Genomic DNA, 22,245 nt, shown 5'->3' with positions numbered 1-22,245 from the left:
AAACAGATATCAACCTGCTGCATCACAACACACCTCTCCATTCTGAGAAAGGACAGGATTAGCATGTTCTTCCTTTTGATCCTCACAAATCTGGAACCACCAGTGTATATAGCTGTACAGTTTCATTACAATATTTTTAAACAGAGTATATTCCTGCTTTGTAAGCAGGTGATATAACTGTGGTGATATAACATACGGTATCAAGTTCTGCTCACTCATGTATAGAGTCAATAGCTATGAAAGGACAGAACTGTGACATTAAATCTGTCACATTCAAAAGAAGAGTGCTTTTCTTCCAGAAAGAGGACGCTCTGTGTTATTGTCTAAGCAGAGCATAACAAACGTACACATCAGCCATAGTAAAAAAACAAGAACACTCAGCACACATTTTCTATAACAGGGCAGAATCTGTATCCTTTCACGTCTTGACCCTAACCACTGGTCCATTTTCAGGCTCAGGTCAGTCTCAATGAAATGAAGGCATTGAATGAACAGTCTATGATCTAAAAATAAACCATAAGCATCCCAAAGTAAAACAGATCAAAAAACCGTCTTTTTTTGTCAAGAGAGTGAGGTAAACTTACCTTCTTTTTAGGAAGGGTGACCTCTAGTTTCATAGAAGCACACTTGTTAAGCGTGTTGAGTCGTCTAAAAGGGAACAAATGCAAACAAAGAGATTAAATGGGCTCAAACCACTTCACATTGGTCATTTTAAAAGGTTTTCACCATTGCCTCCGTGAAGATGTTAACATGGCTGTGGGCGGAGCAGTCTCTAACCTAATCAAGAATCTCCTATCTACAGCGTTTCCTCTTATACAGCATCCAGCTCTGGCCACTGACTAATCCAGTTATGTACCATAATTGACCCATGTTCTGGTTTCTCTCTTGCTCTCTTGCTTCTAATTGGTTGTGAGCAGCAGTTGTCATGGTTTTCAATGAATCTCAAGAGCTGCTAATTTCCTGGCAACTACCAGCTGGTACATAGAGAATTGTTTTCTCCTAAGAGCCCAAAAGCAAGGAAGATCAGTTTGATGAGCCAACTTTAAGCACTACAGCTGACAGATCACACCTTCAGACATTCACATTATTCTCAAGGTTTTTTTTTGGAAGGTACATAAATGTATCATCAGGTGTCATGTTCTACATTTGCTGATGTTTTGCAAAGTGACAGCCTGGGTGTTTGATTCACAGAAACAGTTTCACTTTGGTGTCAATAATAGAACCAAACAAAGCTGTTCCAGTAACTCTGACATTCATTTTAACACTGATACAATGAAAAAAAGTTTAAAATAGAAGATGGTGTTGTCCTTGCTCAGAAACTTCTGAACTAGCATGATAATTGTCTCTATTTATGACCCAATTCATGTTTTTCATGGGCTGATGTGTTTCCATGGATGTCCTCCCTTATCAAAGGAAGTACAGACTTGAATATTTAAAGATCTGAGAGGAAAGTAAAAGGGCACTGACCAATCAAATGATTGTATCTCTTGGTAATACATGGTCACTCCAAAATATAACTTTGAGTAAGTTATATGTGTGTATATATATATATCAAGCAACATTATATGATTTGCTAGAAAAATATTGCCTTCAAAAATGTGTTGCAAGGACAACATAAAAGTAGTATTAGTTATTCATTTCATTTCCTTCTTGTTATTTGTAGGGCATCTGCATTTTGCATGCAAATGGACAGAATGATCTAGAATTTGTTTAGCCCCATTCCATGGAGGGCAGGGGGGAACACTGGCATGGTTTCCCCTATGGAAAAGAGCTGGGTTGGAATTTCAATGAGTTGCTTAAGGGTTGTTTAGAGTCACTGTATACTGAATTGTGTGAATAATGCACACCCCCACCCACCCAGCCCCCACCTCACCAGGACAGTCTCCATGACAACTTGGGTCACTAGAGAGCTGTTGTTTGAATTTGTGAACGTAAATCCAACCTCCAGCCAATGGACAGATAGACACACCTGACTTTAAAACAAAAGTAGAGCTGCAGAACAGGATCCTGCCTACATATATCACTGATACTTTTTACATCTTTCAAGTCAGACATTTATTTTTAGACATAGAAATTAAATATCTGATGTTTGTAGGTGGGGGACATTTCCTGTTCATGCATATATAAATTCTTTTTTAATGCAGGTTCCTTCATAATTCTATTGAAATAAGCTTATCCTGCATTGATGTTAAATGTCTGTCATTCTGTTGACTGTACTCCATTAGGCATTTAGTGTGTTCTGTGTGTCAGTCCTAGTAATTTACACTGACTGGCTGTTGTCAGGACATGTGCAACCTTCCCTTAGGGTCAAATATTAGGTTCTCTCTTACATCATCTGGAGCTGAATAACACATAACCAAGTAACTAAGACTTTTTTTTCCAAATATAATGCAACCAAATAAATGCAACACTTAGAAAAATAACTTGGTTACTAATAAAGGGTAGCTAAGTATAAAACATACTGGGTAATTAATACAAAAAAAAAAGATTGAAAAAGTATATCTGAAATATAATGATGCATGAGACTTAATGCTGCTTCTGTCACTGTTTACGTGGCATACATATGTTACAAAAGTACAATAGGTGTAAGGAAAACAAGAACAGGTAACGTGACTCTTACCTGCAAAGAGGTTCCACAAGATCTTTGTCCAAGAAGTCATGATCTTTCTTCACAGGAGATATGTCGATAGGAAACTGAGAATCTAAAATGAAAGACATCCACCGTCTAATCAGATTTCACTCATAGCTGCAATAATTTGCATGACAACAAGCTACGCACAAAGCACACCAATGTGACAAACAGACTCTGTTTGCCATCAACAACATGCTTTCTGGTTCACAAAATTTCAGCTGGCTATGTTAGGATCTTAATGATGTCATCTGGATTTTAAATAGGCCAAGCTCTGCATGTTCATAGCAGAATCAGAGCCATTTAGGAGCCCGGACTTTAGCAACACATACTTTCCAGAGAATTCGCCAAGCCCCAGAGAGCGCCTAACTTCTTTTAGATGCCCGTATGTTAATAAAGAGAGGGGGAATTCGCCCTCCAAAACCACACTTTGACTACCGTAGGATAACGCACTACTGTAAGTATGAAGCCCTTCTTATGTAACAGCAGCAGTGACTAAATCCAGACCTCCTGGAGCTAACATCCTATTCCACTAACTGTTCCTATTTTATTTTTATTTATTTATTTATTTATTTATTTTAATTTTGTTACAAGCTATTTTCATAACTACCTTTTAACTAAATGTTATGAAATGTGTTTGTTTCTTAGAACACAAACACATGTTATTGGAAGTATCTGTTTTTAAGTTTACCCACAGCAGTGAGAGAAAATTTCTCTTCAAAGACTATAAGCAAAGAGCTGTTAGAGAGGCTGATCTTTCACCTCTATACTTTAACATTTAACATCTTCCCTGTCCATAAAGCTGCTAGAAGCCCTGCAGTGTTCTCTACAAAGAGATCTGCTAGCAGCCCTGCAGTGTTCTCTACAGAGAACTGCTAGCAGCACTGCTGTGTTCTCTACAGAGAGATCTGCTAGCAGCCCTGCAGTGTTCTCTACAGAGAGATCTTCTGAAAGCCCTGCAGTGTTCTCTACAGAGAGATCTGCTGAAAGCCCTGCTGTGTTCTCTACAGAGATCTGCTGAAAGCCCTGCTGTGTTCTCTACAGAGATCTGCTGAAAGCCCTGCTGTGTTCTCTACAGAGATCTGCTGAAAGCCCTGCTGTGTTCTCTACAGAGATCTGCTAGCAGCCCTGCAGTGTTCTCTACAGAGATCTGCTGAAAGCCCTGCAGTGTTCTCTACAGAGATCTGCTGAAAGCCCTGCTGTGTTCTCTACAGAGATCTGCTGAAAGCCCTGCTGTGTTCTCTACAGAGATCTGCTAGAAGCCCTGCAGTGTTCTCTACAGAGATCTGCTGAAAGCCCTCCTGTGTTCTCTACAGAGATCTGCTGAAAGCCCTGCAGTGTTCCCTACAGAGAGATCTGCTGAAAGCCCTGCTGTGTTCTCTACAGAGATCTGCTGAAAGCCCTCCTGAGTTCTCTACAGAGATCTGCTAGAAGCCCTGCTGTGTTCTCTACAGAGATCTGCTAGAAGCCCTGCAGTGTTCTCTACAGAGAGATCTGTGCTCCCAGCCTGATCTTCTCTCATATGCAAATGTCTGCGGAACCATTAGATTTGGATAATATTTTTCTGAACAGAAAAATTTGAGACCAAAGCTTTGAATGTGTAACAGCATTAGCACAATCATATCCACTGCTGATTTAGTTTAATAAAAGTGATGTCTTTTAAGTCAGCTTTGTTAAGTTCTGCTGGTATTCAGGATTTGCTGATCCATATTTTAAATACCTCGAGTTCGGTTTTTGGATTTGAGATAATTGTAGGAATTCTGTATTCTCTAAACTCTCCGGTGCAATCTTTCCAGCAGGTTTGTTATTATTAGCTTACATTTCATTAACATGAAGTAGCAGAACTGACACATTACTTCCTTTGCCCAGAGCCTGATATGATCATTTATATGCAGACATATTCATAAAATATTCCTAAAATTCATACATAAAGTATTATTATATGTATTACGAAAGTTATTTTGTGAAACTGTTTTCAAAAACCTGTAAAACACGCATTAGAAAACAGTACATTTGCAAGTGTGCAGGAAAAAAAAAAAAAAACTTGTGCTGGTTTTGTCTGGGTTCAGAACCCTGACAGTGGGGTAGACAGTGCTAGAGTCATTGAGAGTCTTTGAAGCTGCTAATAACCCATTTCTCTCACACAGACCCCAAAGTGTGCATTTCCCTTATTCTAGCCATTCTAAACTTAATGACCACAATTTTTTCACTCGCAGATATAGAGGAACTTCAAAAGTTAAAATTTGTTTTTAACTTTAAAAGAAATTACTTTTTCTTCTGAATGCACAGGGATGTGGCAAACATTGAAGACAAAAATAATTTTTGTGTCGTAGAGAGCTTAGTGGGAAAAAACTGAAGGGAAAAGATGAATGACCAAGCTTTTAATATAATGACACAGTATGTGTTTGTCACAGGAAAGAGACTATTCTACCAGATGCTTTAGGCAAAAGGTTATGGCTTGCGTAATTAAATACCAATTTTATTCCCAAAATGACATAGTGTACAAGTAGTGTACACTCTTATTTTTCCCTTATTTCTCCAGGAAAAATTCAAAATTAGCCTTCAGTGGATCATTCAGAAATAGACACTGAAGTGTAGGAATGCAAAACCAAACTATGCAATAGCCTTTTCATGTAAAGTTGGTCACTTTTTTGGGCTTGGATAATTCATTGGAAAGTATGTGTTGTTGAAGAGTGTAGCCAAAGCCCATGCACTGAAATAGTTCTGTTGGAGCTGTTTGCATATTGAACTTGGCCTATTTAAAATCTTATTAGGGAAAGTAGGAAGATATGTTTTCATCAATACTGTATCAGAACTGTAACCTCTGTTTGTCCAAATAAAGATGTGTCCTGGCGGTTCAGATACGTTGTCCATGATTGACAGTATGTCTGAAACTGTAATTGCTGCAGCAGCAATAAATTTCAGAATGCCATCCGTATATACCATAAAATTGTTAGTATGTGGGTCAATCTGAAAACCAGGAAGCTCACGGCCACTGTTGCCGGTTCCAAAAGTAAAGCTTAACCGTTGGCATGACAGCAAGATTCTTCCTGTTTTCATTGCTTAGATACATCAAAATAAACTGAAATTAAGCCATATTTTATAACTAGTGCTTTAGCTTCATTATTCAGAAGAATGATTCTGTTTATAAAAACATAACCATACCCAAAGGCTTGTAAAGTGGAGATCAAAAATCGCCAAATTTTCATTCAACCCTATTAAGACCCAATAGTCATCCAGCACTAGTGTATCCATGGGTGAAATAAAAGTAATTGCTAACGTGACGATAATGGGTCGTTTTCTTATAATCATAATCATAATCTTAAAAACTGTGAACAAAGCCCAGGTGATTTGGCTAAGCCAGATAAATTCAAACTGCCAGTAGTGAAATGAGCACACTGAGTAAATTCAAACTGCCCCAGTACTGAAATGAACACATTGAGTAAATTCAAACTGCCAATACTGAAAAAAACTCACTGAGTAAATTCAAACTGCCAATACTGAAACAAACTCACTGAGTCTCTGCAAATACTAAAACTAACACACTGAACTTTTGCCAGTACTGAAGCAAACTCTCTGAGTAAATTCAAACTGCCAATACTGAAACAAACTCACTGAAGCTCTGTGCAGAAGTCTATCTCTCTGACAGAAGTCAATTCTGTGATATGGTGTTAGTGTTGATATGATCCACAGTGAGTCCCCAGAGGATTTTACAGATGGTATGATACTTGGGGCCTCACTCTGCTTTATGTATCTCGTTAATATTTCCTCTACAGTTTGCTTTTTCTGTGTGTCTAGAGCTGTACATCATTTCATGTTTAAGTGAGAAGACAGATTTTGGCTGAGATCATGCTGTTCTACCATTTAGATACCAGTGGAAATTCCAAAACTGGACACAAAAAAAGACCAAACATCATAAATTTAGCTCATGTCTATATACTGAAACCTTCATGTGGTTAAAAACAAACAGAAGAAAGGAATACAGCAATAGAAATGACATGACACCACTTTACAATAGCACTGCATTCAGTGATTCTTGCAAGTCTTTTGGAATTTTATGGGCCAATTGCGGCCCAGACAGTATTAAGGTTTAATTACTGAAGAATTACACAGTGGTAGTGTTTATAAATAAACACATGTAACCGTCACGTGCTAATATAATCCTACATTGTGCTAACATATGCTATAAAGCCCTTTCAGGAAAAGTATCATCTGCCTGCTTATGTCCATTTGCCTGTTTCAAGAGACAACTCTTAGAACCTTGTCTTCATGAGAGTGCACTACATCTTATATAACTGGTTCTTGGAGACAGTTCTTGCCCTTTTGAGATCCTAATGCAATCAAAATGATAAGGCTAATATCTGCGTTTCCTATACAATCACCAAACAAGCTCCGTGAGGGACTGTCCACATCCATCACCCCCCCCCCCCCCCCCCCCCCCCCCCCCCCCCACACACACACACACACACACACACACACACTACAGACAAGCTGGCCAAGAAGCTATCAGGTTGTGGAGGGGAGAAGAGACCATGTTCTCCGGCTATGATGAAGCAAGGACATTCCCATGACCTCTCTCAGTCTCTTTGAGGGAGTAGCAAACGATGATGTTTGGGTAGTAACTTTAGACTGGAGCAACTCTGCCTGTAGACTCTCCTCTCTATGTCTGCTCAAGATGAAAAATTAAGATAAAAGTTTGCCTGCCTTTTAAAGAGTGCAAAAGCGGCATGCTAGGGGTAATCCAGACAGAGCTGAAAAGATACAGGGAAGCCAATTAAAACTATTTTTTCCTGCTCTTTATGAGGTTCTGATGTAATGTAGATGTTTGAAGTTCTCAATGAGGTTAACAGCTACTTCACTGCAAATACATTTTAATACATAATAGCTTTAGCACAAGATGTGATAACAGTTATGTAATTTTTTGGGCGGATGGGTGTTACCTTCAAAGAGCTGAGCGTATTGGGGGAATCCTGCTGCCCGCAGCCAATCACAGGCCTCCTTTGCCTCAATCTCTGAAACACAAAAAGGTTGTTCTTGTAAGTATAATGCATTCCTCTGGTTTTAGATGTGGCAAAAATTTCCAACTCTGTCTGAAGTGCGATTGAAATGTTGGAGTTCTGGCCTGTTGAGATGAAATACTGGCAGTCCTTCTAGGTCAAATATTGTTTGACTAAGTGTTTGCCAAACTTTGAATTTCATCAAACAATTTAACCAAAAAGAAAACCATCAGTATGTAACCTGAGTGTGTTTCTTGGACATAAACTGAAAAGGAATTTAATTTACTCAAACCAACAGAGGCCTGTCAGGCTTTGAATACCAGTTCCTTTCTTATCTTTAGCAACTTGTTATAAGTACAATGTCTTTAGATTTCCTAAATCTTTCAGTAACCCCACAAGACTAAAATCGCAGAGGGGTGAAAAGGGCGGATGACGCAGGTACTTCAGGTACTTTAAAAGGTCTGTTACATATCTTAATTGTTATCTTATACACACAATCACACAGATCACTTCCATGGGAACATAACATAGAGTGACCTGCATTCCTGAACTGAAATTGGGCCCTATCTATCTATCTATCTATCTATCTATCTATCTATCTATCTATCTATCTATCTATCTATCTATCTATCTATCTATCTGTCTATCTATCTATCTGTCTGTCAATTTATCTATCTATCTATCTATCTATCTTGGTCATCAAATCCACTCACTCTGAGGACTGAAGATGGTGCAACTTGACTTATCAGGATGAGGGACACTCACTTAAGATATTAACATTCACTCACACAAACATTTCATCCAAAACCACTGTGGGAACAGCCACTTACAGTACATAGCACATGAAAAACTTAAGCACACATATACAAAATTGAATCTTATGCGACACTGTATTATGGAGTTATTATTTTTCAACTGACTGCCCAAGTTTCTCCTCTCATCACAGTGCCCATAAAATTTACATCAAAGCAAAATCTAATCAACACTACGTCAAGCAGCATCTAATCTCTACACATCCTGACACAGTCTACACACCGTTCAAACGTAAATGAGTTAATAGGTAAGATACACAACATTATTCTTTTACATACAGAGCAGGTGTGAATAAAATCATAAAATATAACCTGGAAACAAAAGATCATTTATAATTAACAGCAGTAACCCTAAGACCTTCAGACTCTACATTAGCTATTGGTATCTAAGAAATGCCTACATTCCTCTGATAAAACACTCATAACACATAAAAACAGGGAGTCTGAACACAAAAAAATAGGCCCATAAATGTTGGCATGGTAACTATGAGAGATCCTCACCTGACCCTGGAAAAACATCTAAGAGATGTCAGCGTCTCTCCGCTCAGCTCTTTACTCCCACAAACATCCAGCCTTTGAGACTTTTTTTCCCGCCACGGTTTCTGTACTGTACACAATGTACAGAGTGAAAGTGTGCGCGGCTCAAGTTTAAATATCACACAGGACAGACACAAAAGGCCGTCCTAGGCCCTCCCCTCAATCCCACACTTCCACTTACGACAATGCAACAGCGCTGGCACGCTAAACCAGGTTCCCATGGTGTCGTCAGGCAAAGAAGGGTAACAAAGCCATGAGGGTAACACAGGGTGAAACACATCAGAGCTTCCTCTGGACATTTCCTCCAGACCCCACCCTGCCCAAGACCCCATCCCCATGTTTTAGCCGTGTCAGGAGACAGGGACTGTGGATGGAACCAGACTATAGCGTGGGTCTGATATGAATTTAAATCGTTTAAATGAATCTACATTCCTGAATGTTACAAAGATGAACCAATTCTATCCAAATGTGTCCATCAGCTGCTTAGTTTTTCAGTATGATAAAAACGTTCAATACCTGAGCAATTTAAAAAACATTAAATCTGCAATTGTTGACCTCTACTTTAGTTAAAATGTGCAATGATTTTGAGCTGGATAAAAAGTTCCCATTTGACCCAAAAACTTCATTCAGGGAACTACATCACTCACAACCATATTTTCATATTAGACATACTTGGTCAAGTTTAAAGCCTCTGAAAGAAGCAAACTTCAGAAAAAAATGAATTATTAGGAGCAGTGGAAATACAAATGGTAAAAATGCTCAGTCAGCACAAAAGAGTTCATTAACAACAGTTTTTTTTTACCTGCTAGTGGTTAAAATTTAACAAGTTTGATGGAATGTGAAATTAATGTTTCCACGTTTCAAAAACAGACTCAGCTTATCTGTGGATCTCAAAACATGTTTGCCATTACAGACTAAGGTGAACAGACATCTGCTCACTGAACTTTGCACAAAAACACATAAGTAAACAACAAACACGTCCACCATCATCTTCATCGTTGTCCCTGTAGTCTAGTGATTAGACTGCATGCATCCTCACATGCAGGTCAAAAAACTTCTGTTGTTTTGACATTAAAGGAGAAAGCTAAAGTGTGTAACTCTGAAGCAGTGTAACAATGAAAATCTGAGGTGTTTTAGGGGCAGAAAAATAGACCTCGTTTTGTTTACTAAATTAAATCACGTTACAGAAAATCATGTAAGTCATGAAACATTTCAAGTGAAGAAATTCTGGTAACAGTATTCAGTCTTATCCAGTGCAGAGTTACATCCACATAGAATATAAAAGCAAGCATCTGAATTTGCTTTACCATGTACAAGTTACACTAACACAAAGTCTGTAATGTTTAATAAAAAGCAAACTCAAAGTTAATCCGAACAGAAAATATTAGTACTCAGTAAGACTACTAACCAAGTGCTGATGATAGGAAATCAATCTGCAAACTGAAAAGGGCTATTTCAAATTGTGTTTATTCAAAAACACAAAGGACTCGCTATTTTAAGTTGCATTTTCTGTTTGTTTTTTTTCACAGGCATCTCACCACGCTGTGTCTGTTAAGAGAATGGAACCAAAGCCAGTGTACATGTATAGCCCAGGTTCCAACCTGTTAACTGGTTAGGACATGAAAGTGGGCACATATTCTGTTGGATCACCAGGAGGTGAGGATCCTCCTGTCTGACCCAGCCCATTGTCCTGGGTGTTTTCTGGGCTGTTTGTTATGCTTGCTGTGCTGTACGATGAGAATAATGCCAGACGTTTTCTGTTGCACAGACACATGTGTGATGCCTAGACAACCAAAACACAAGCTGGGAATTCCTCTGAGCATCGCATTCCGTAACCCTATCCGAAGACATTCTGTACACCGGTTTTTGTCACTTCTCAGGGAAACTGGCAGCCTGCCAGCTAGGGAAACTCTCACTGCACACCGACAGCAGGTCAATACACCTCCAAAATTTCGTGCTTCGTGAACAAAAACAAAACTGGAGCGTAACAAAGACCACTATGGTAACACATAAAAGCAAAAAACAATGGTTTTTAAGAATGGCTACGTGGCACCGTGCTCTCAGTAGATCTGTACCTTTCTCACCTTTTCAGATAAGCTTATATAAAAGGAACTTTGTGTTATGCAATGTGAAGAGAATCCGGAGGTTAATGGAGCGGTCTGCCCTGAGGACGGCAGTGCTAGGCTAGGGCACTTGGCTAAGTTGACACAGGTCTTGCCAACAGCTTGACAGTCTTAAAGACCTCCCTTTCATTCTAACTGCTGGGATATGGCCAGTAGCCACACATTCCAACAAGGCATACCATGGAAACACATCAACGTGTTGGCTACTCATTTAGAAACATGTATCCTTTTTATGATGCTGGAACAGAATTAGTAGGAAGGTGAAAAAATCAAATAGCAAGGAACAATTTGGAAAAAGTCCAGAAAGAACAAATGAAGAATTATTAATAAATAAAACTGTCTTACTCACGAGTGATTTTCATCATGGAACCATTCCTATGTACACTGATATTCAGAAATAAGAGCGTCTATATATCCGAGCAGCCTCATTCACGCTCTCCCATCCTTACTCTGTGTGACCAAAGTGTCTGATTCTCTGTAACTTTTTCTTCTCACCTTCTTATCCTTCATCTGTTTCCTTCTCCTCTCTCTTCTTCTTCTTTGTCCCTCCCCCTTCGCCCTCCCACGTCTCTCTCTCTCTCTCTCTCTCTCTCTCTCTTTCTCTCTCTCTCTCTTCTGCTCACTCTTTTTCTCAGTTGCCCCCCCCCGCCTTCCTGTGCCCTAGTGTTCTATACTCCCCCTAACTCTTTCATTAACCTCACCCCCCACCCCTCTCCTCTTTTTGCATCATTCTGCCCTGTCCTTCCCTCTGACCTCTATCTGCGTTCTACCTCTTCCCTGAACAACTTTCCCAAAAAGCTCCAAGTGCGTTTATTGGAAATGCCCAGTCAGTCCAAACGACGGCAGGTCCTCCTTAATGTGGGACTTTCCTCTCCTCACATCTCACAGCACACTCAGATTCAGACCTCACAAAATTTTCCTGCTGTCCCATTAAGCCTGACAAGAGATGTCTCTCTGTCCTTCGTACATTTACAAGCAGGAAGGGTTTTGCTCACTCAGTGATTTTAGGAGCTCTTCTCTTCCCAAATCCCTCTAAAGCTCCCTAGATTGCGCTGTAAAAGTCGAACTAAAGAGTGTTTGCTGGTGAAGAGGGTGGGGAGGGGGAAGGGGTGTTGGAAAGCGAGATGAGGGCTCAGGCAAATCGCTGGGACGGAAAACCTTACGCGGCCGAAGAAGAGGAGGGAAAACATGACATCAAGCGTAGGCACGCACCAGAGAGTGATTCAGTCCATCAGACATGCCTTCCCAGGCAGAGTTTGGCCTCACCACAATGTTTGTGTTCAGCTCAGAGTCAGTCTGCCCACTCTGTCACACACACACACACACACACACACACACACTCTCACTGCATACACAGGGACTACACAGTCACATGAGACAACAAATACAGGCTGCAGTTCAAACAATAGATAAAGAGCAAAGTGCCATGTGAAATTCCATTCGATTCAGAGAACTTCTTTGTTTTCTGACTGTATGCTGATATGCTACAGTATTTTTTTGTTTTGTTAAGATACCATGTGCATACATAGCTCAGTTAGTGTTTAAATACATGCACCGAATACATAAGGAAGGCTTATTCAACTTTATAACTGAAAATTAAACCCACTGTAGAAAAAAACAGCACTTCAGATTCACTGAAAGGTCACAGGGTTGAAATTTTCCTGATATAGCCTACACAGAGACTCTAATGCAAACCTTCTTTCCCATGGAGATCCCTCACAATCTCCTGAGGTAAAGCTAGTGAGCTCACAGGGGCATTGTTATTAGAGCTGGATATCACAGAGGTTCAGTGACGCAGGTAAGGTTCATAAAACGCTCTACGTTATTTATAATTTAGGCTCATAATGGACTGAGTTTAAATAGTACACTCTGATGGGAGCATGTAAACCACAGTTTACAGGAAACGTCTGTGTGAGTCGTGTGAGACATTAGTGTGGTCGGGAACGCAGCAGGCAGAATGAATCAAGCAGACAATCCAGTGGAGTAGCTCGGGGAAAAACAGACTCCCATCTCGCAGACTGCCTCTGACTGTAAAACCCTGCTCTTGCTGATGGAAAACACCTGTGTGTTAAGGAATCATTTGCTGGTGTGAACATGACATTCCAGGGGTGGCTTTTTTGTTTCACGTGAGAGGGTATAATGTGACTGATGGCTTTTGGAAGAAGACAGTGCTTCGTTCTTTCTTTTGTTCTTCTGCATCATTCTTCTTTCCCTCTCATCTCTGACACCACTGCATGTGAAAACACAGACTCTAAAACTCAGTGAGAGCCAAAGAGCTCATTGTACGAGTAGCAGACAAACAAGACACATCTTACACTTCTCCTGTTACCACTGTGTTTGATGAGTCAGAACAAAGCCAGCGAAACAGCTGACCAGGTCCTGAGTGTATTTGATGGTAAGAAGAAAACAGATAGGGCTAGGGAGGAACTAAAGAATGAGAGAAAAAACCCACATTGTCTAAAGGCATCACAAATCAACAGTCACAAAATAACTTTGAGATGTACAGACAGAACTGGCTATGACAGCACACCCCCCCCCCCCCCCCTGCCCGGCTCCCCCACTACCACCACCCCCATGAGAAGCTATAACCTCCGTCTCCTTTATGCCCCCACATCATAATTATTTTTTATTTTTACCCACAGCCAATCAGTGGTGATTCATTAATATGAAAACCAGCAGGACTTTGGACCTCCAGGACCAGGTCTGAGAACGCTGGTGTCAGTGAACACTAGATAAGGAAGTAAATGTGCAGGTCTGAAGGTCAGATGCATTTTTCTGGGTAATGGGTGACTGTTTGAATGATGTGAGGGCGGTGTGTAAGCGTCTGTGCAGACAGATGTGTAATCTGATTCGTCTGGGTCTGGGGGCAGGCGTGATGTTCTTACATTCCATACCCCCTGTTTCTGAAACCACAGAATTCATTGTGACATGCTCAAAAAAAAAAGACTGACGTCTGCCTCTCTCTCCCCAGCAAATAAAAAGAGGAGAAGTAAGAAAGAGGAATAAGTAATGAACAAAGAAGTTTTTTCTGCTCTTAAATGTAGTTTTGCCATTTCCTGACCAACATCATCACTCTTAGTAGATATTCTGTGTGTGTGTGCGTGTGCGTGTGTGTGTGTGTGTGTGTGTGCACGCACGTAAGGTTCCATTAGGAAACATCACCATATTTCTAATGGTAGAAGACAAATTAATGGACCTGCTGCTCAAGTTTCTGGTATCACTGCAAAAATGGCAAGTCCCATGAATCAAACTTGAGTTACACTTCTGAAATTTTCAAAAACACATGCTGTTTCAGCTGAAATGAGTCATGTTGTTTGAGAGAAATGTGGAAGTGGAGATGGGATTAGACTAAATTAGGTCACACTGTCTGACATGAGACTCAGCTGGAGACCCAAAGCCCTGACAGACAGGGTCTTGGCTTCGTACAAAATCCATTCATGGAAACCGCAGGCAAAGCAAAACAGGCTCGGAGCTTCCACCAGTATGAATATTGAGATACTCAGGGGGTCGTCCCATTTGTGTTGTGTGAATGTAGCCCTATTACTTCTCAGCCTAGGATTTAATTAACACAACTTCTCTGGTGTTTTCCCGACAAGCTGCATCCTACTTCTCACTAGAATCAGTCAGAGGTTTTCTGGAGCTTATCGTCTGGCCATGCTACCTTGGTTTCCCTGCACAGCGTTCTGGGAAAGCAACATGTCAAGCCAGGCTCCAAGCCAAGGGAAATACCCAGGAGCCTCTCATGGAAAGAATAGGCTGAAGCAGCTCATCAGATATTACACAAAGCACTGCTCAGAAGTGAAAAAAAAGTTGAGGGGCAGACTTAAGTGATTTGTGTGCTACTGTTCGCATACTGGTCACGTCATTGATTTAAGGGAAACTGTTCTGATTACAAGAACTGCTCTCAGTTCTGGCTGAGTTAAGTTACGCAGGTGCTGGTGATAGAGCGACCAATAATGTGAGACAATGCCAGCATGCTTTGGGCCGGCACACAGGGTAAATGTCTAGAATTAAACAAACCAGGAGTTCAAGCGCACAGACCTTGTTTGGGTGCTGTGTTTACTGGCACGATGAGGAGTGGTAACCACTAAAAACACATCTTTATTATCAGACACAGAGAACAAGATGCTCTCTCTCTGTACTCCATTACACAAATGGCTCTTCCAGAGAACTAGAGCACTAAAAGTCTAAATAAGCACCCAACAGAAGTTTCGAAGTGAATCACGTCTTAAATCAATGTCAAAATTTTCAGATTTCTGTTCAAAATTACGTTTTCTGCTTTCTTTGTCCTTGTTTTCTTTTTGACCAAAACATTCTTAGTAGTGACTGACATTACTTAACCACTGTGTCATTTGAAGCTCATTTGGAACACTAATAAGGGCGAACACTGCTATAAAGATCTCAGAGAGCACAAGTACAGTAGAAATGAATAGTTGCATACAGAAGCAAGGGGAAAAAAAGAGGGCGGCCTGGATAAAAGAATTTTAGTGGGTGTCCAGAGTCTGTTTGATTGACCCCTTCATGCAAATAGAGTCCAACTCAAACTTCAAAGTCTCCCAGGCTGGGTTTATTGATTTAGAAAAAGTAAATGATATTCAACTCCGAGCTTTGAGCTGGAATTGTTGACCACCGATAAAGCCTGCAAGGTCAGGAGTCACTCCTCTCATTGCTTTCTCTTTTTTTCCCTCCCTTTTCCTAACTTTTCCCGTACTGAATTAAACCGAGAGTGGAGCAGCTGCAGCAACAGTCTTGTGTATCTATGAAGGACACACAGTGAATAATCACTTTCATCTCTGGGGTGACTGAACTCCTCAGGTTTCCACTACAGCCACTGAAACCAAGCTCTGCTCTCGTCTCCAGCAGTGCCGGCAACACGTTTTTAACATCACAGAAAGACATAGCCATAAATGTACGCATCAGTCAACACTGACGTATACTATTGTGTGCATGCCTGCAAACTACACATCTCACTCAGAAACACATTAATACTGAATCTACTCATGCACACTGACTGCTACAGCCTGGAGTCTCACATATTTGAAGGCCAACGCGACTTTAAAATATTCCAAAAACATCCTAAGAATTCATAACACACATTTACCTCAAACCACAGCCTAAGGTGAGAGCCCATGGGATAAGGGTCAGAGTTTGGGTGGTCATTCAGGTGCGTGTGTTTATTGGGGTAGAGTACTAGTGTAGAACAGTTGAACCCCTGGTCCACAAAGCCCACACATCCGCACATTCCATTAGGGCCTGACATACTACTAATAGTGAAACCTGAATGATCCCTCTGAGGAATTTAAAAATACATTAGCCACGGAACTTATGTAGTAAATATTTGGGCTTGGAAAACCACTTCACAAGTTGTTTTGACATCAGAGGTGGTGAATATTACTAAATGATAAACAACAGGGCATTTCAGAAAGTACTGCAATAATTGTGGTTTTACAGTGAGCTAAAACAGCTTAAAACAGAGTGGAATAAACAACCACGCTAAAACAAACAAAAAAAAGACAACAGTATCCTCTTCCTCACTTCCTCAGCATCATGAAAATGGAGTTTCTATGGAGGTACTCCCCCGAAATTTGTATCTCTGAGGAGACTGGGTGAGGATACACCCTGTGTTCTGGTTATAACTCCATGGCACCCTGTTCATAAACAAACTGTTTTTGAGGGATATGTTTTGACCTCCTGTCAAACAGGCACAGGAAAGAACTTCCCTTTCTAATTCCGAGTCCTGTAAGGATGTCAAAGGTCACGTTTTCAGAAAGGTGAACTGTTCTTCCTCAGTGCCCTCTGACCATTGACCTGTCTCCAAGTGTTTCCATCAGGGTCTTCTGAGACAGGGGTTAGAGGAGGACAAGGGTCTCCATCGTTAAACTGAACGGAAAACAAACACCATAACGCCCTTAAAATCACCATCCAGAGAGCAGAAACACTTCAGCCAGAGCACAAAGGCAATCAGCTGGACAGGTTTCCCTGCCAAACGCACATGGAGTGGCCTTTCTCGTCGGTTTCAGCACACGCTGCATAAACACTTCCAGACACCGGAGCCCCGCCACTTTCCCACATATGCCTCAGTGTTTTGACAAGCATCTCAGAGGCCTTGGAGAGCTTTTGTGTTTTCTGAGGGGGAGAGTCTGATTTGAGGAGATTTCCTGTGTTCAGTTCATCAGAATATGCTACCCATAAGTCCCCCTAGACAGCCCTGTGTCTGTGTGTGAAATGTCTCCTCAGTGAAATTGACAGAGAGAAGCTTTACTAGTCCTCTCAGCAAGTCTAAAAAACTACACAAACAACTAACCCTGATGAGTTTACAGAAACAGCAGGCGAGTCAAAACAGGGGGATGTTCAAGGCTAGAGACCAACTGATACAGGAAAAACAAGAGAAATACAAGTGATTAAAGTGTAAAAGCAGAGTGTGACAGATGATTGTACTGTCTACACCAATAATTTCAGAACGAATCAATAAAGATGTGTTTTCTACGTTATTATTACCTGTTATGAAAGGCTGTTGGGTGAGCTATGATTCCACTCCCTGTGTATGTGTGTGTGTGTGTTTGTGTGTGCATAAGAGAGGGAGGGAGGGAAGGAAGGAGGGAGGGGGGGGGGGAGAGAGACTTGTAATAAAAACTTGGACCACAGCGAAGCATTGTCTCTGTCTTTGGGAGCATCATTACTTATTTCCATCACTCTTTCTGACTTTTCCTCGTCTTCTCTTTCTGAGTCTGCATGTTTTTCCACTTCTCTATTCTTGCTTATCTTTCAAATTACACACACCACACAATGATCTCCACCTCTCATTCTCCTCACAAACCCTTCATGTGTGTGTGCTGGTCCGTGTGTTTGTGTGTGAGTGTGTGTGTGTGTCCTGTACATATGCTGTACGTGTGTGGAGACTATCTTACCCTGTCATAAAGCATAAATAACCTGCCTGTCTCTCTCTTGCTTAGGGCCCTGTACACGCAGTGATAGCCTGGGTACCGTGTTATAATGGAGATGCATGTTCTCTAATTGTGTGTGCGCTCTGTGATAAGACACACACTCACACACACACATACATACACACACACATACACATACACATAGGCTGTAACTACCTTTTCCTTGCTGTGTATAACAGCTGGGAGAAACATGCCTTTGCTTTAGCTGAAGATGCCATACCCTCTAACCAAGAAACTGCTCACATTTAAAAAAAGACATTTGAGTCTTTTGAGCCCAAGAAAGGGGAATTTCATTCATAAAAAGCTGTGAAATTTTGACCAACATTTGAAGAAAGGTAGAGCTGTAATTGGATAGCTTCACTCATTATTTAAAGCTTTCTAATGAAAAACAGAAAAAAAAAATAGATCAGCCATGACTTGTAACTAAGACACAAGCTGAAGGAGTGTAGCAGGGTTGTGGAGCATCTTTGTCCTTCTGCGTGATCAAAAAGATGGAATGAGAAAGTATTAGAGGGATGGAAAATAATATTAAGGATGGAGGGACAGATAAGAGGAGGCTGAGCGAGATGTGTCGTTGTGAGAAAATGTGGGTAAGCCACAGATAATAAAGACAGCATGCCCTCCTCCAGACACACCCCCCCCCCCGACCCTGCAATGCTAACGAAGCGTGTCCAATTATGGAGAGCCTCACAGCAATGCAACACTCATTCATCTAAGTAGCCCAGACACCAGCATCCTATCTGTGTGTGTGTGTTTGTGTGTGTGTGTGTGCAAAAAAAACAGAGAGGGTGAAGAAAACTGTATTTATTTCTCAACAGAGAAAGAGCTTGAACTGACAAAAGATTTTGAGCAAGAGCACAGCCAATAATGTCTTTATTGTGATACAGGCATATTGCAATATCACTAAATGGCCGCACTTTGACATCACTATTAGGGCCGTGTATAATGTGAGATCGGCTTCTGTGGGATTCTAGCTCGATCCAAACTGTTCGTTTACAGCACTCACGGCTGCTATATACAAACTGACAGCAGAGGGAGCTCAGGGGCTAAAAATGCAACCGTAGAAGGAGACAAGAACTGGATGTGCCAAATGAAATGTACAGTCTGAGCAACCAGCTTTCCGTGCTATTTTGCTCCATTATACAACAGATTTTGTCTGCATTTTCTGTGATAAATTAAACGCACTGTGTAATGTGAACCAATTTACAGTAAATTTCTGTAAAAATCTATTCTTCTTTTTCCACAGTCATGTAATCAGTTGCAAATTATCTTTTTTGCCACTTGTTCCTTCAAACAAAGAACTAATAGCAAATGATACGATATCTACATCCTTTGTTATCAGGAGAGTCTTTCTGATGGAGCACAATGTACTGAGAAACAAAGCGGCCTTCTGTAACCTGGGCTGCGTTTAATGTGTGACTGACCTTGTCCGTAGCCGTTAAAGCAAAGCCCACGTACGCGCTACTAATTCTGTCAATGATTAGCCAGGTGTTGCGGAGGTGTTAACTGACAGCTGTGTAAAAGTGGCATTATAACCTGTGATCATATAGTCAGATCTCAGCAGTCAAAAACAGGCAGTCCTCCCATGTCTTACTCATGCGGTCTTTAAAAGCCATCATAATAAAATCCTATCCTTCTCCAAACCTCCAAACTGGGCCACTTTCCATTTGATGACTCACATTATCATGATAAGTGTTTACTACTGGTCTTAGCTTGAGTTAAAAAAATAAATAAATAATAAAAGGCACTCAATACTATGCTTCCTGTCTGCCCCAAATGATTTTTATTTTGATGGAAATCTCTAGGTTGTGTTCTCAGGGAGTGAATGGAACATGCACAGTCACATTCAACAGAAATGCAAGTTTATGCTGATGACAGTGGGAAACAGCAGAGCTCAAAGCTGAGTCAGAATAACCTGAAGGAAATTTAATACTCAGGGCATAACCAAGTAGTCCTATGTAACAAATCTTTTGTCCGTGGAAAAAAAAAATCCTTATCTTGACTTATCACCTTTACGGCTGTTGCCACCTGTGCAGTAGTTTCCTTCTCACATGAACCTGCTGTGTTTCTGCCTCCTCTGTATAACTAACCCACAGCCCTGATAGCTAAACACAGCCACTGTAGAGAATCACTAACCCACAACCCTAACAGCCAAACACAGCCACTGTAGAGTATCACTAACCCACAGCCCTAACAGCCAAACACAGCCACTGTAGAGTGTCACTAACCCACAGCCCTAACAGCCAAACACAGCCACTGTAGAGTATCACTAACCCACAACCCTAACAGCCAAACACAGCCACTGTAGAGGACTACCAAAGCTTCCCTGTAGTGTAACCACACCGTTTTGTTTGAAGTATCTTCAGCTCATAGAGGTACCAGGGTACCAGCCAGTGCTGTTGTCTTGTGTGACCTTCCTGTTCACAGGCTTGTCATTCAGCAGTAATAAGCCTTAAACAACCTTATGGCTGATATAATGTGATTGGGTGGGATGATCACAGTCCTGTGTAGCTCTTAACCATAAGGGAAAGGTTCACCTCTCCTTTCACTGTCCTGTTCTTACCTTAACCCTGCACAGATGGGAGTGAACTGAGAATGCCTCTGTTAGTACATGCAAAGTCAGCTAATCAAAGTCAGACAAACATATTACACCCATATCTACAGAGCTGTTTTAAAGCCCTCAATGGAGAAACTAAATCTGAGGCACTGGTGAGTCATTCTCAAGGTTATTTTGGGGAGATGAGTCTCCACCTGTAGAGATCCCTTTTATTTATCAGCTGCTCTGGAAACATGACCCTGTAGTTAGGAAACATTTCTGCTGAAAGTGGATTTAGAGTAAAAGAATAACAAATAATCAGAAAATAAGAAAAAAATAACAAAGCTCATTCATTAGACCATCTATGACAGCTCTTCACTGTGTAGTGATAATAATGAACTGGGATATTCATTGTGAAAACTAATCCAAACTCAGTGTTCAAGCTCAGAAAATACAACATGAAGAAACACTATTTGGAGAAGAAATATTTGCATTTGCATTACTTGCATTTTATATATAAAATTGGTATTTTTTCATTATTATCATTAGATAAATTAACTGTGTTTGGGGATTGCATTATCCTATTCACACACACAAACACAAAAAGTAATTACGGTCAGCGTCCTATAAAATATTCTCTACGGTAAGATATGGTAAGGTTTGATAACCAGGGAAAAAGAGCCATTAGATATTAATATACCGTGTCTGATAAAACACTCTGCCTTGAGATTTAAGCACACAGCTGGAATACACATGCAGCAAAAGGTCAGGGGCTTGTGTGGTGTGTGGTCTGTGCCCTATAATGAAACCGTGTAACTCAGGAACGGTGGTGAAGGAGAGCCTCTCCATAAAGGTGAAACAGGGTTGCCAGGTTTTATCAGCTCTTGAGGAGGACAATCCTGTGCCCCTTTTCTACTGACGCGGTACTGGTGCCGGTGCCTAATCTAGCTCTGGGGCCGCGCTTCTCCACTGAAAAAATACTGGCATGGGACCACAGAATTGCTGGTCCTACAAGTTGGAACCACTGACGTCAGTGTCTATGCAAATAAGAACCACACGAGTTCAGTTCAGTTCAGCGTTTGATGTGTTTGGTACGTGACGTTCTCTAGAGAGGCGGGAGTAACAAAAAACATCGGATCAAGGAGGAGGTAAACAGTTAATCCATCACTGGTAAACAAAGGTGAAGAATGGCAGGGATGGGACTTTAAAAGGTGAAGAATGGCAGGGATGGGACTTCAAAAGGTGAAGAATGGCAGGGATTGGACTTTGTCCATGACTCCTCATTTACTCAGAGGAATCATGGGGTTTTGTTAATGTCTTCCAAGAACAACGGAATGTCAATATTAATATAATGAGAAAGACAGAAAGTTTAAACTCACATTGTCCCATCGCTGCGTGCATACCAAGGCAGACCAAAGACAGGGATGGCCTCGACCCTCCGTGCAGTTCCACATTTAAAAGTAACTGTTTTCTGGATTCTGTTATCCAAATACGTAACCTGTCCAACCCCACAATTACTACCTAAGGATTCTTTTTTTTTTTTTTTTAATTTTATTTAACTTGTTTTGTTTAAAGGGCTTTGCAGAACAACTTCAATCTTCAAAACCCCTAATGTTTAGTGTTTAGATTTGCGATGGCTGTGATTGTGTGTGTATTAGCTTTGCTTC

The 22,245-nt window shown here is 40.8% G+C and overlaps 1 protein-coding gene across 4 annotated transcripts in view; it reads right to left on the bottom strand.

The window, feature by feature from the left end:
• stard13b (StAR related lipid transfer domain containing 13b) overlaps nt 1-22,245 on the bottom strand; it is a 34,229-nt gene that overhangs the window by 6,817 nt on the left and 5,167 nt on the right. For 2 of the 4 annotated variants that reach the window (XM_030776283.1, XM_030776281.1), the window contains exons 2-4: nt 7,570-7,641; nt 2,621-2,702; nt 585-648 (exon numbers count right to left, since the gene is read on the bottom strand). In XM_030776283.1, coding sequence (XP_030632143.1) covers nt 585-648; nt 2,621-2,702; nt 7,570-7,641 — 218 coding nt within the window. Of the gene's footprint in view, nt 1-584; nt 649-2,620; nt 2,703-7,569; nt 7,642-11,443; nt 11,622-22,245 lie in introns of those variants that run through there. The other 2 variants (XM_030776282.1, XM_030776284.1) reach the window with 2 other exon arrangements.

Source organism: Chanos chanos, chromosome 6 (assembly GCF_902362185.1).
Source record: "Chanos chanos chromosome 6, fChaCha1.1, whole genome shotgun sequence".
Classification (NCBI taxonomy): Eukaryota; Metazoa; Chordata; class Actinopteri; order Gonorynchiformes; family Chanidae; genus Chanos; species Chanos chanos.
This window is presented reverse-complemented; position numbering and strand designations above follow the sequence as displayed.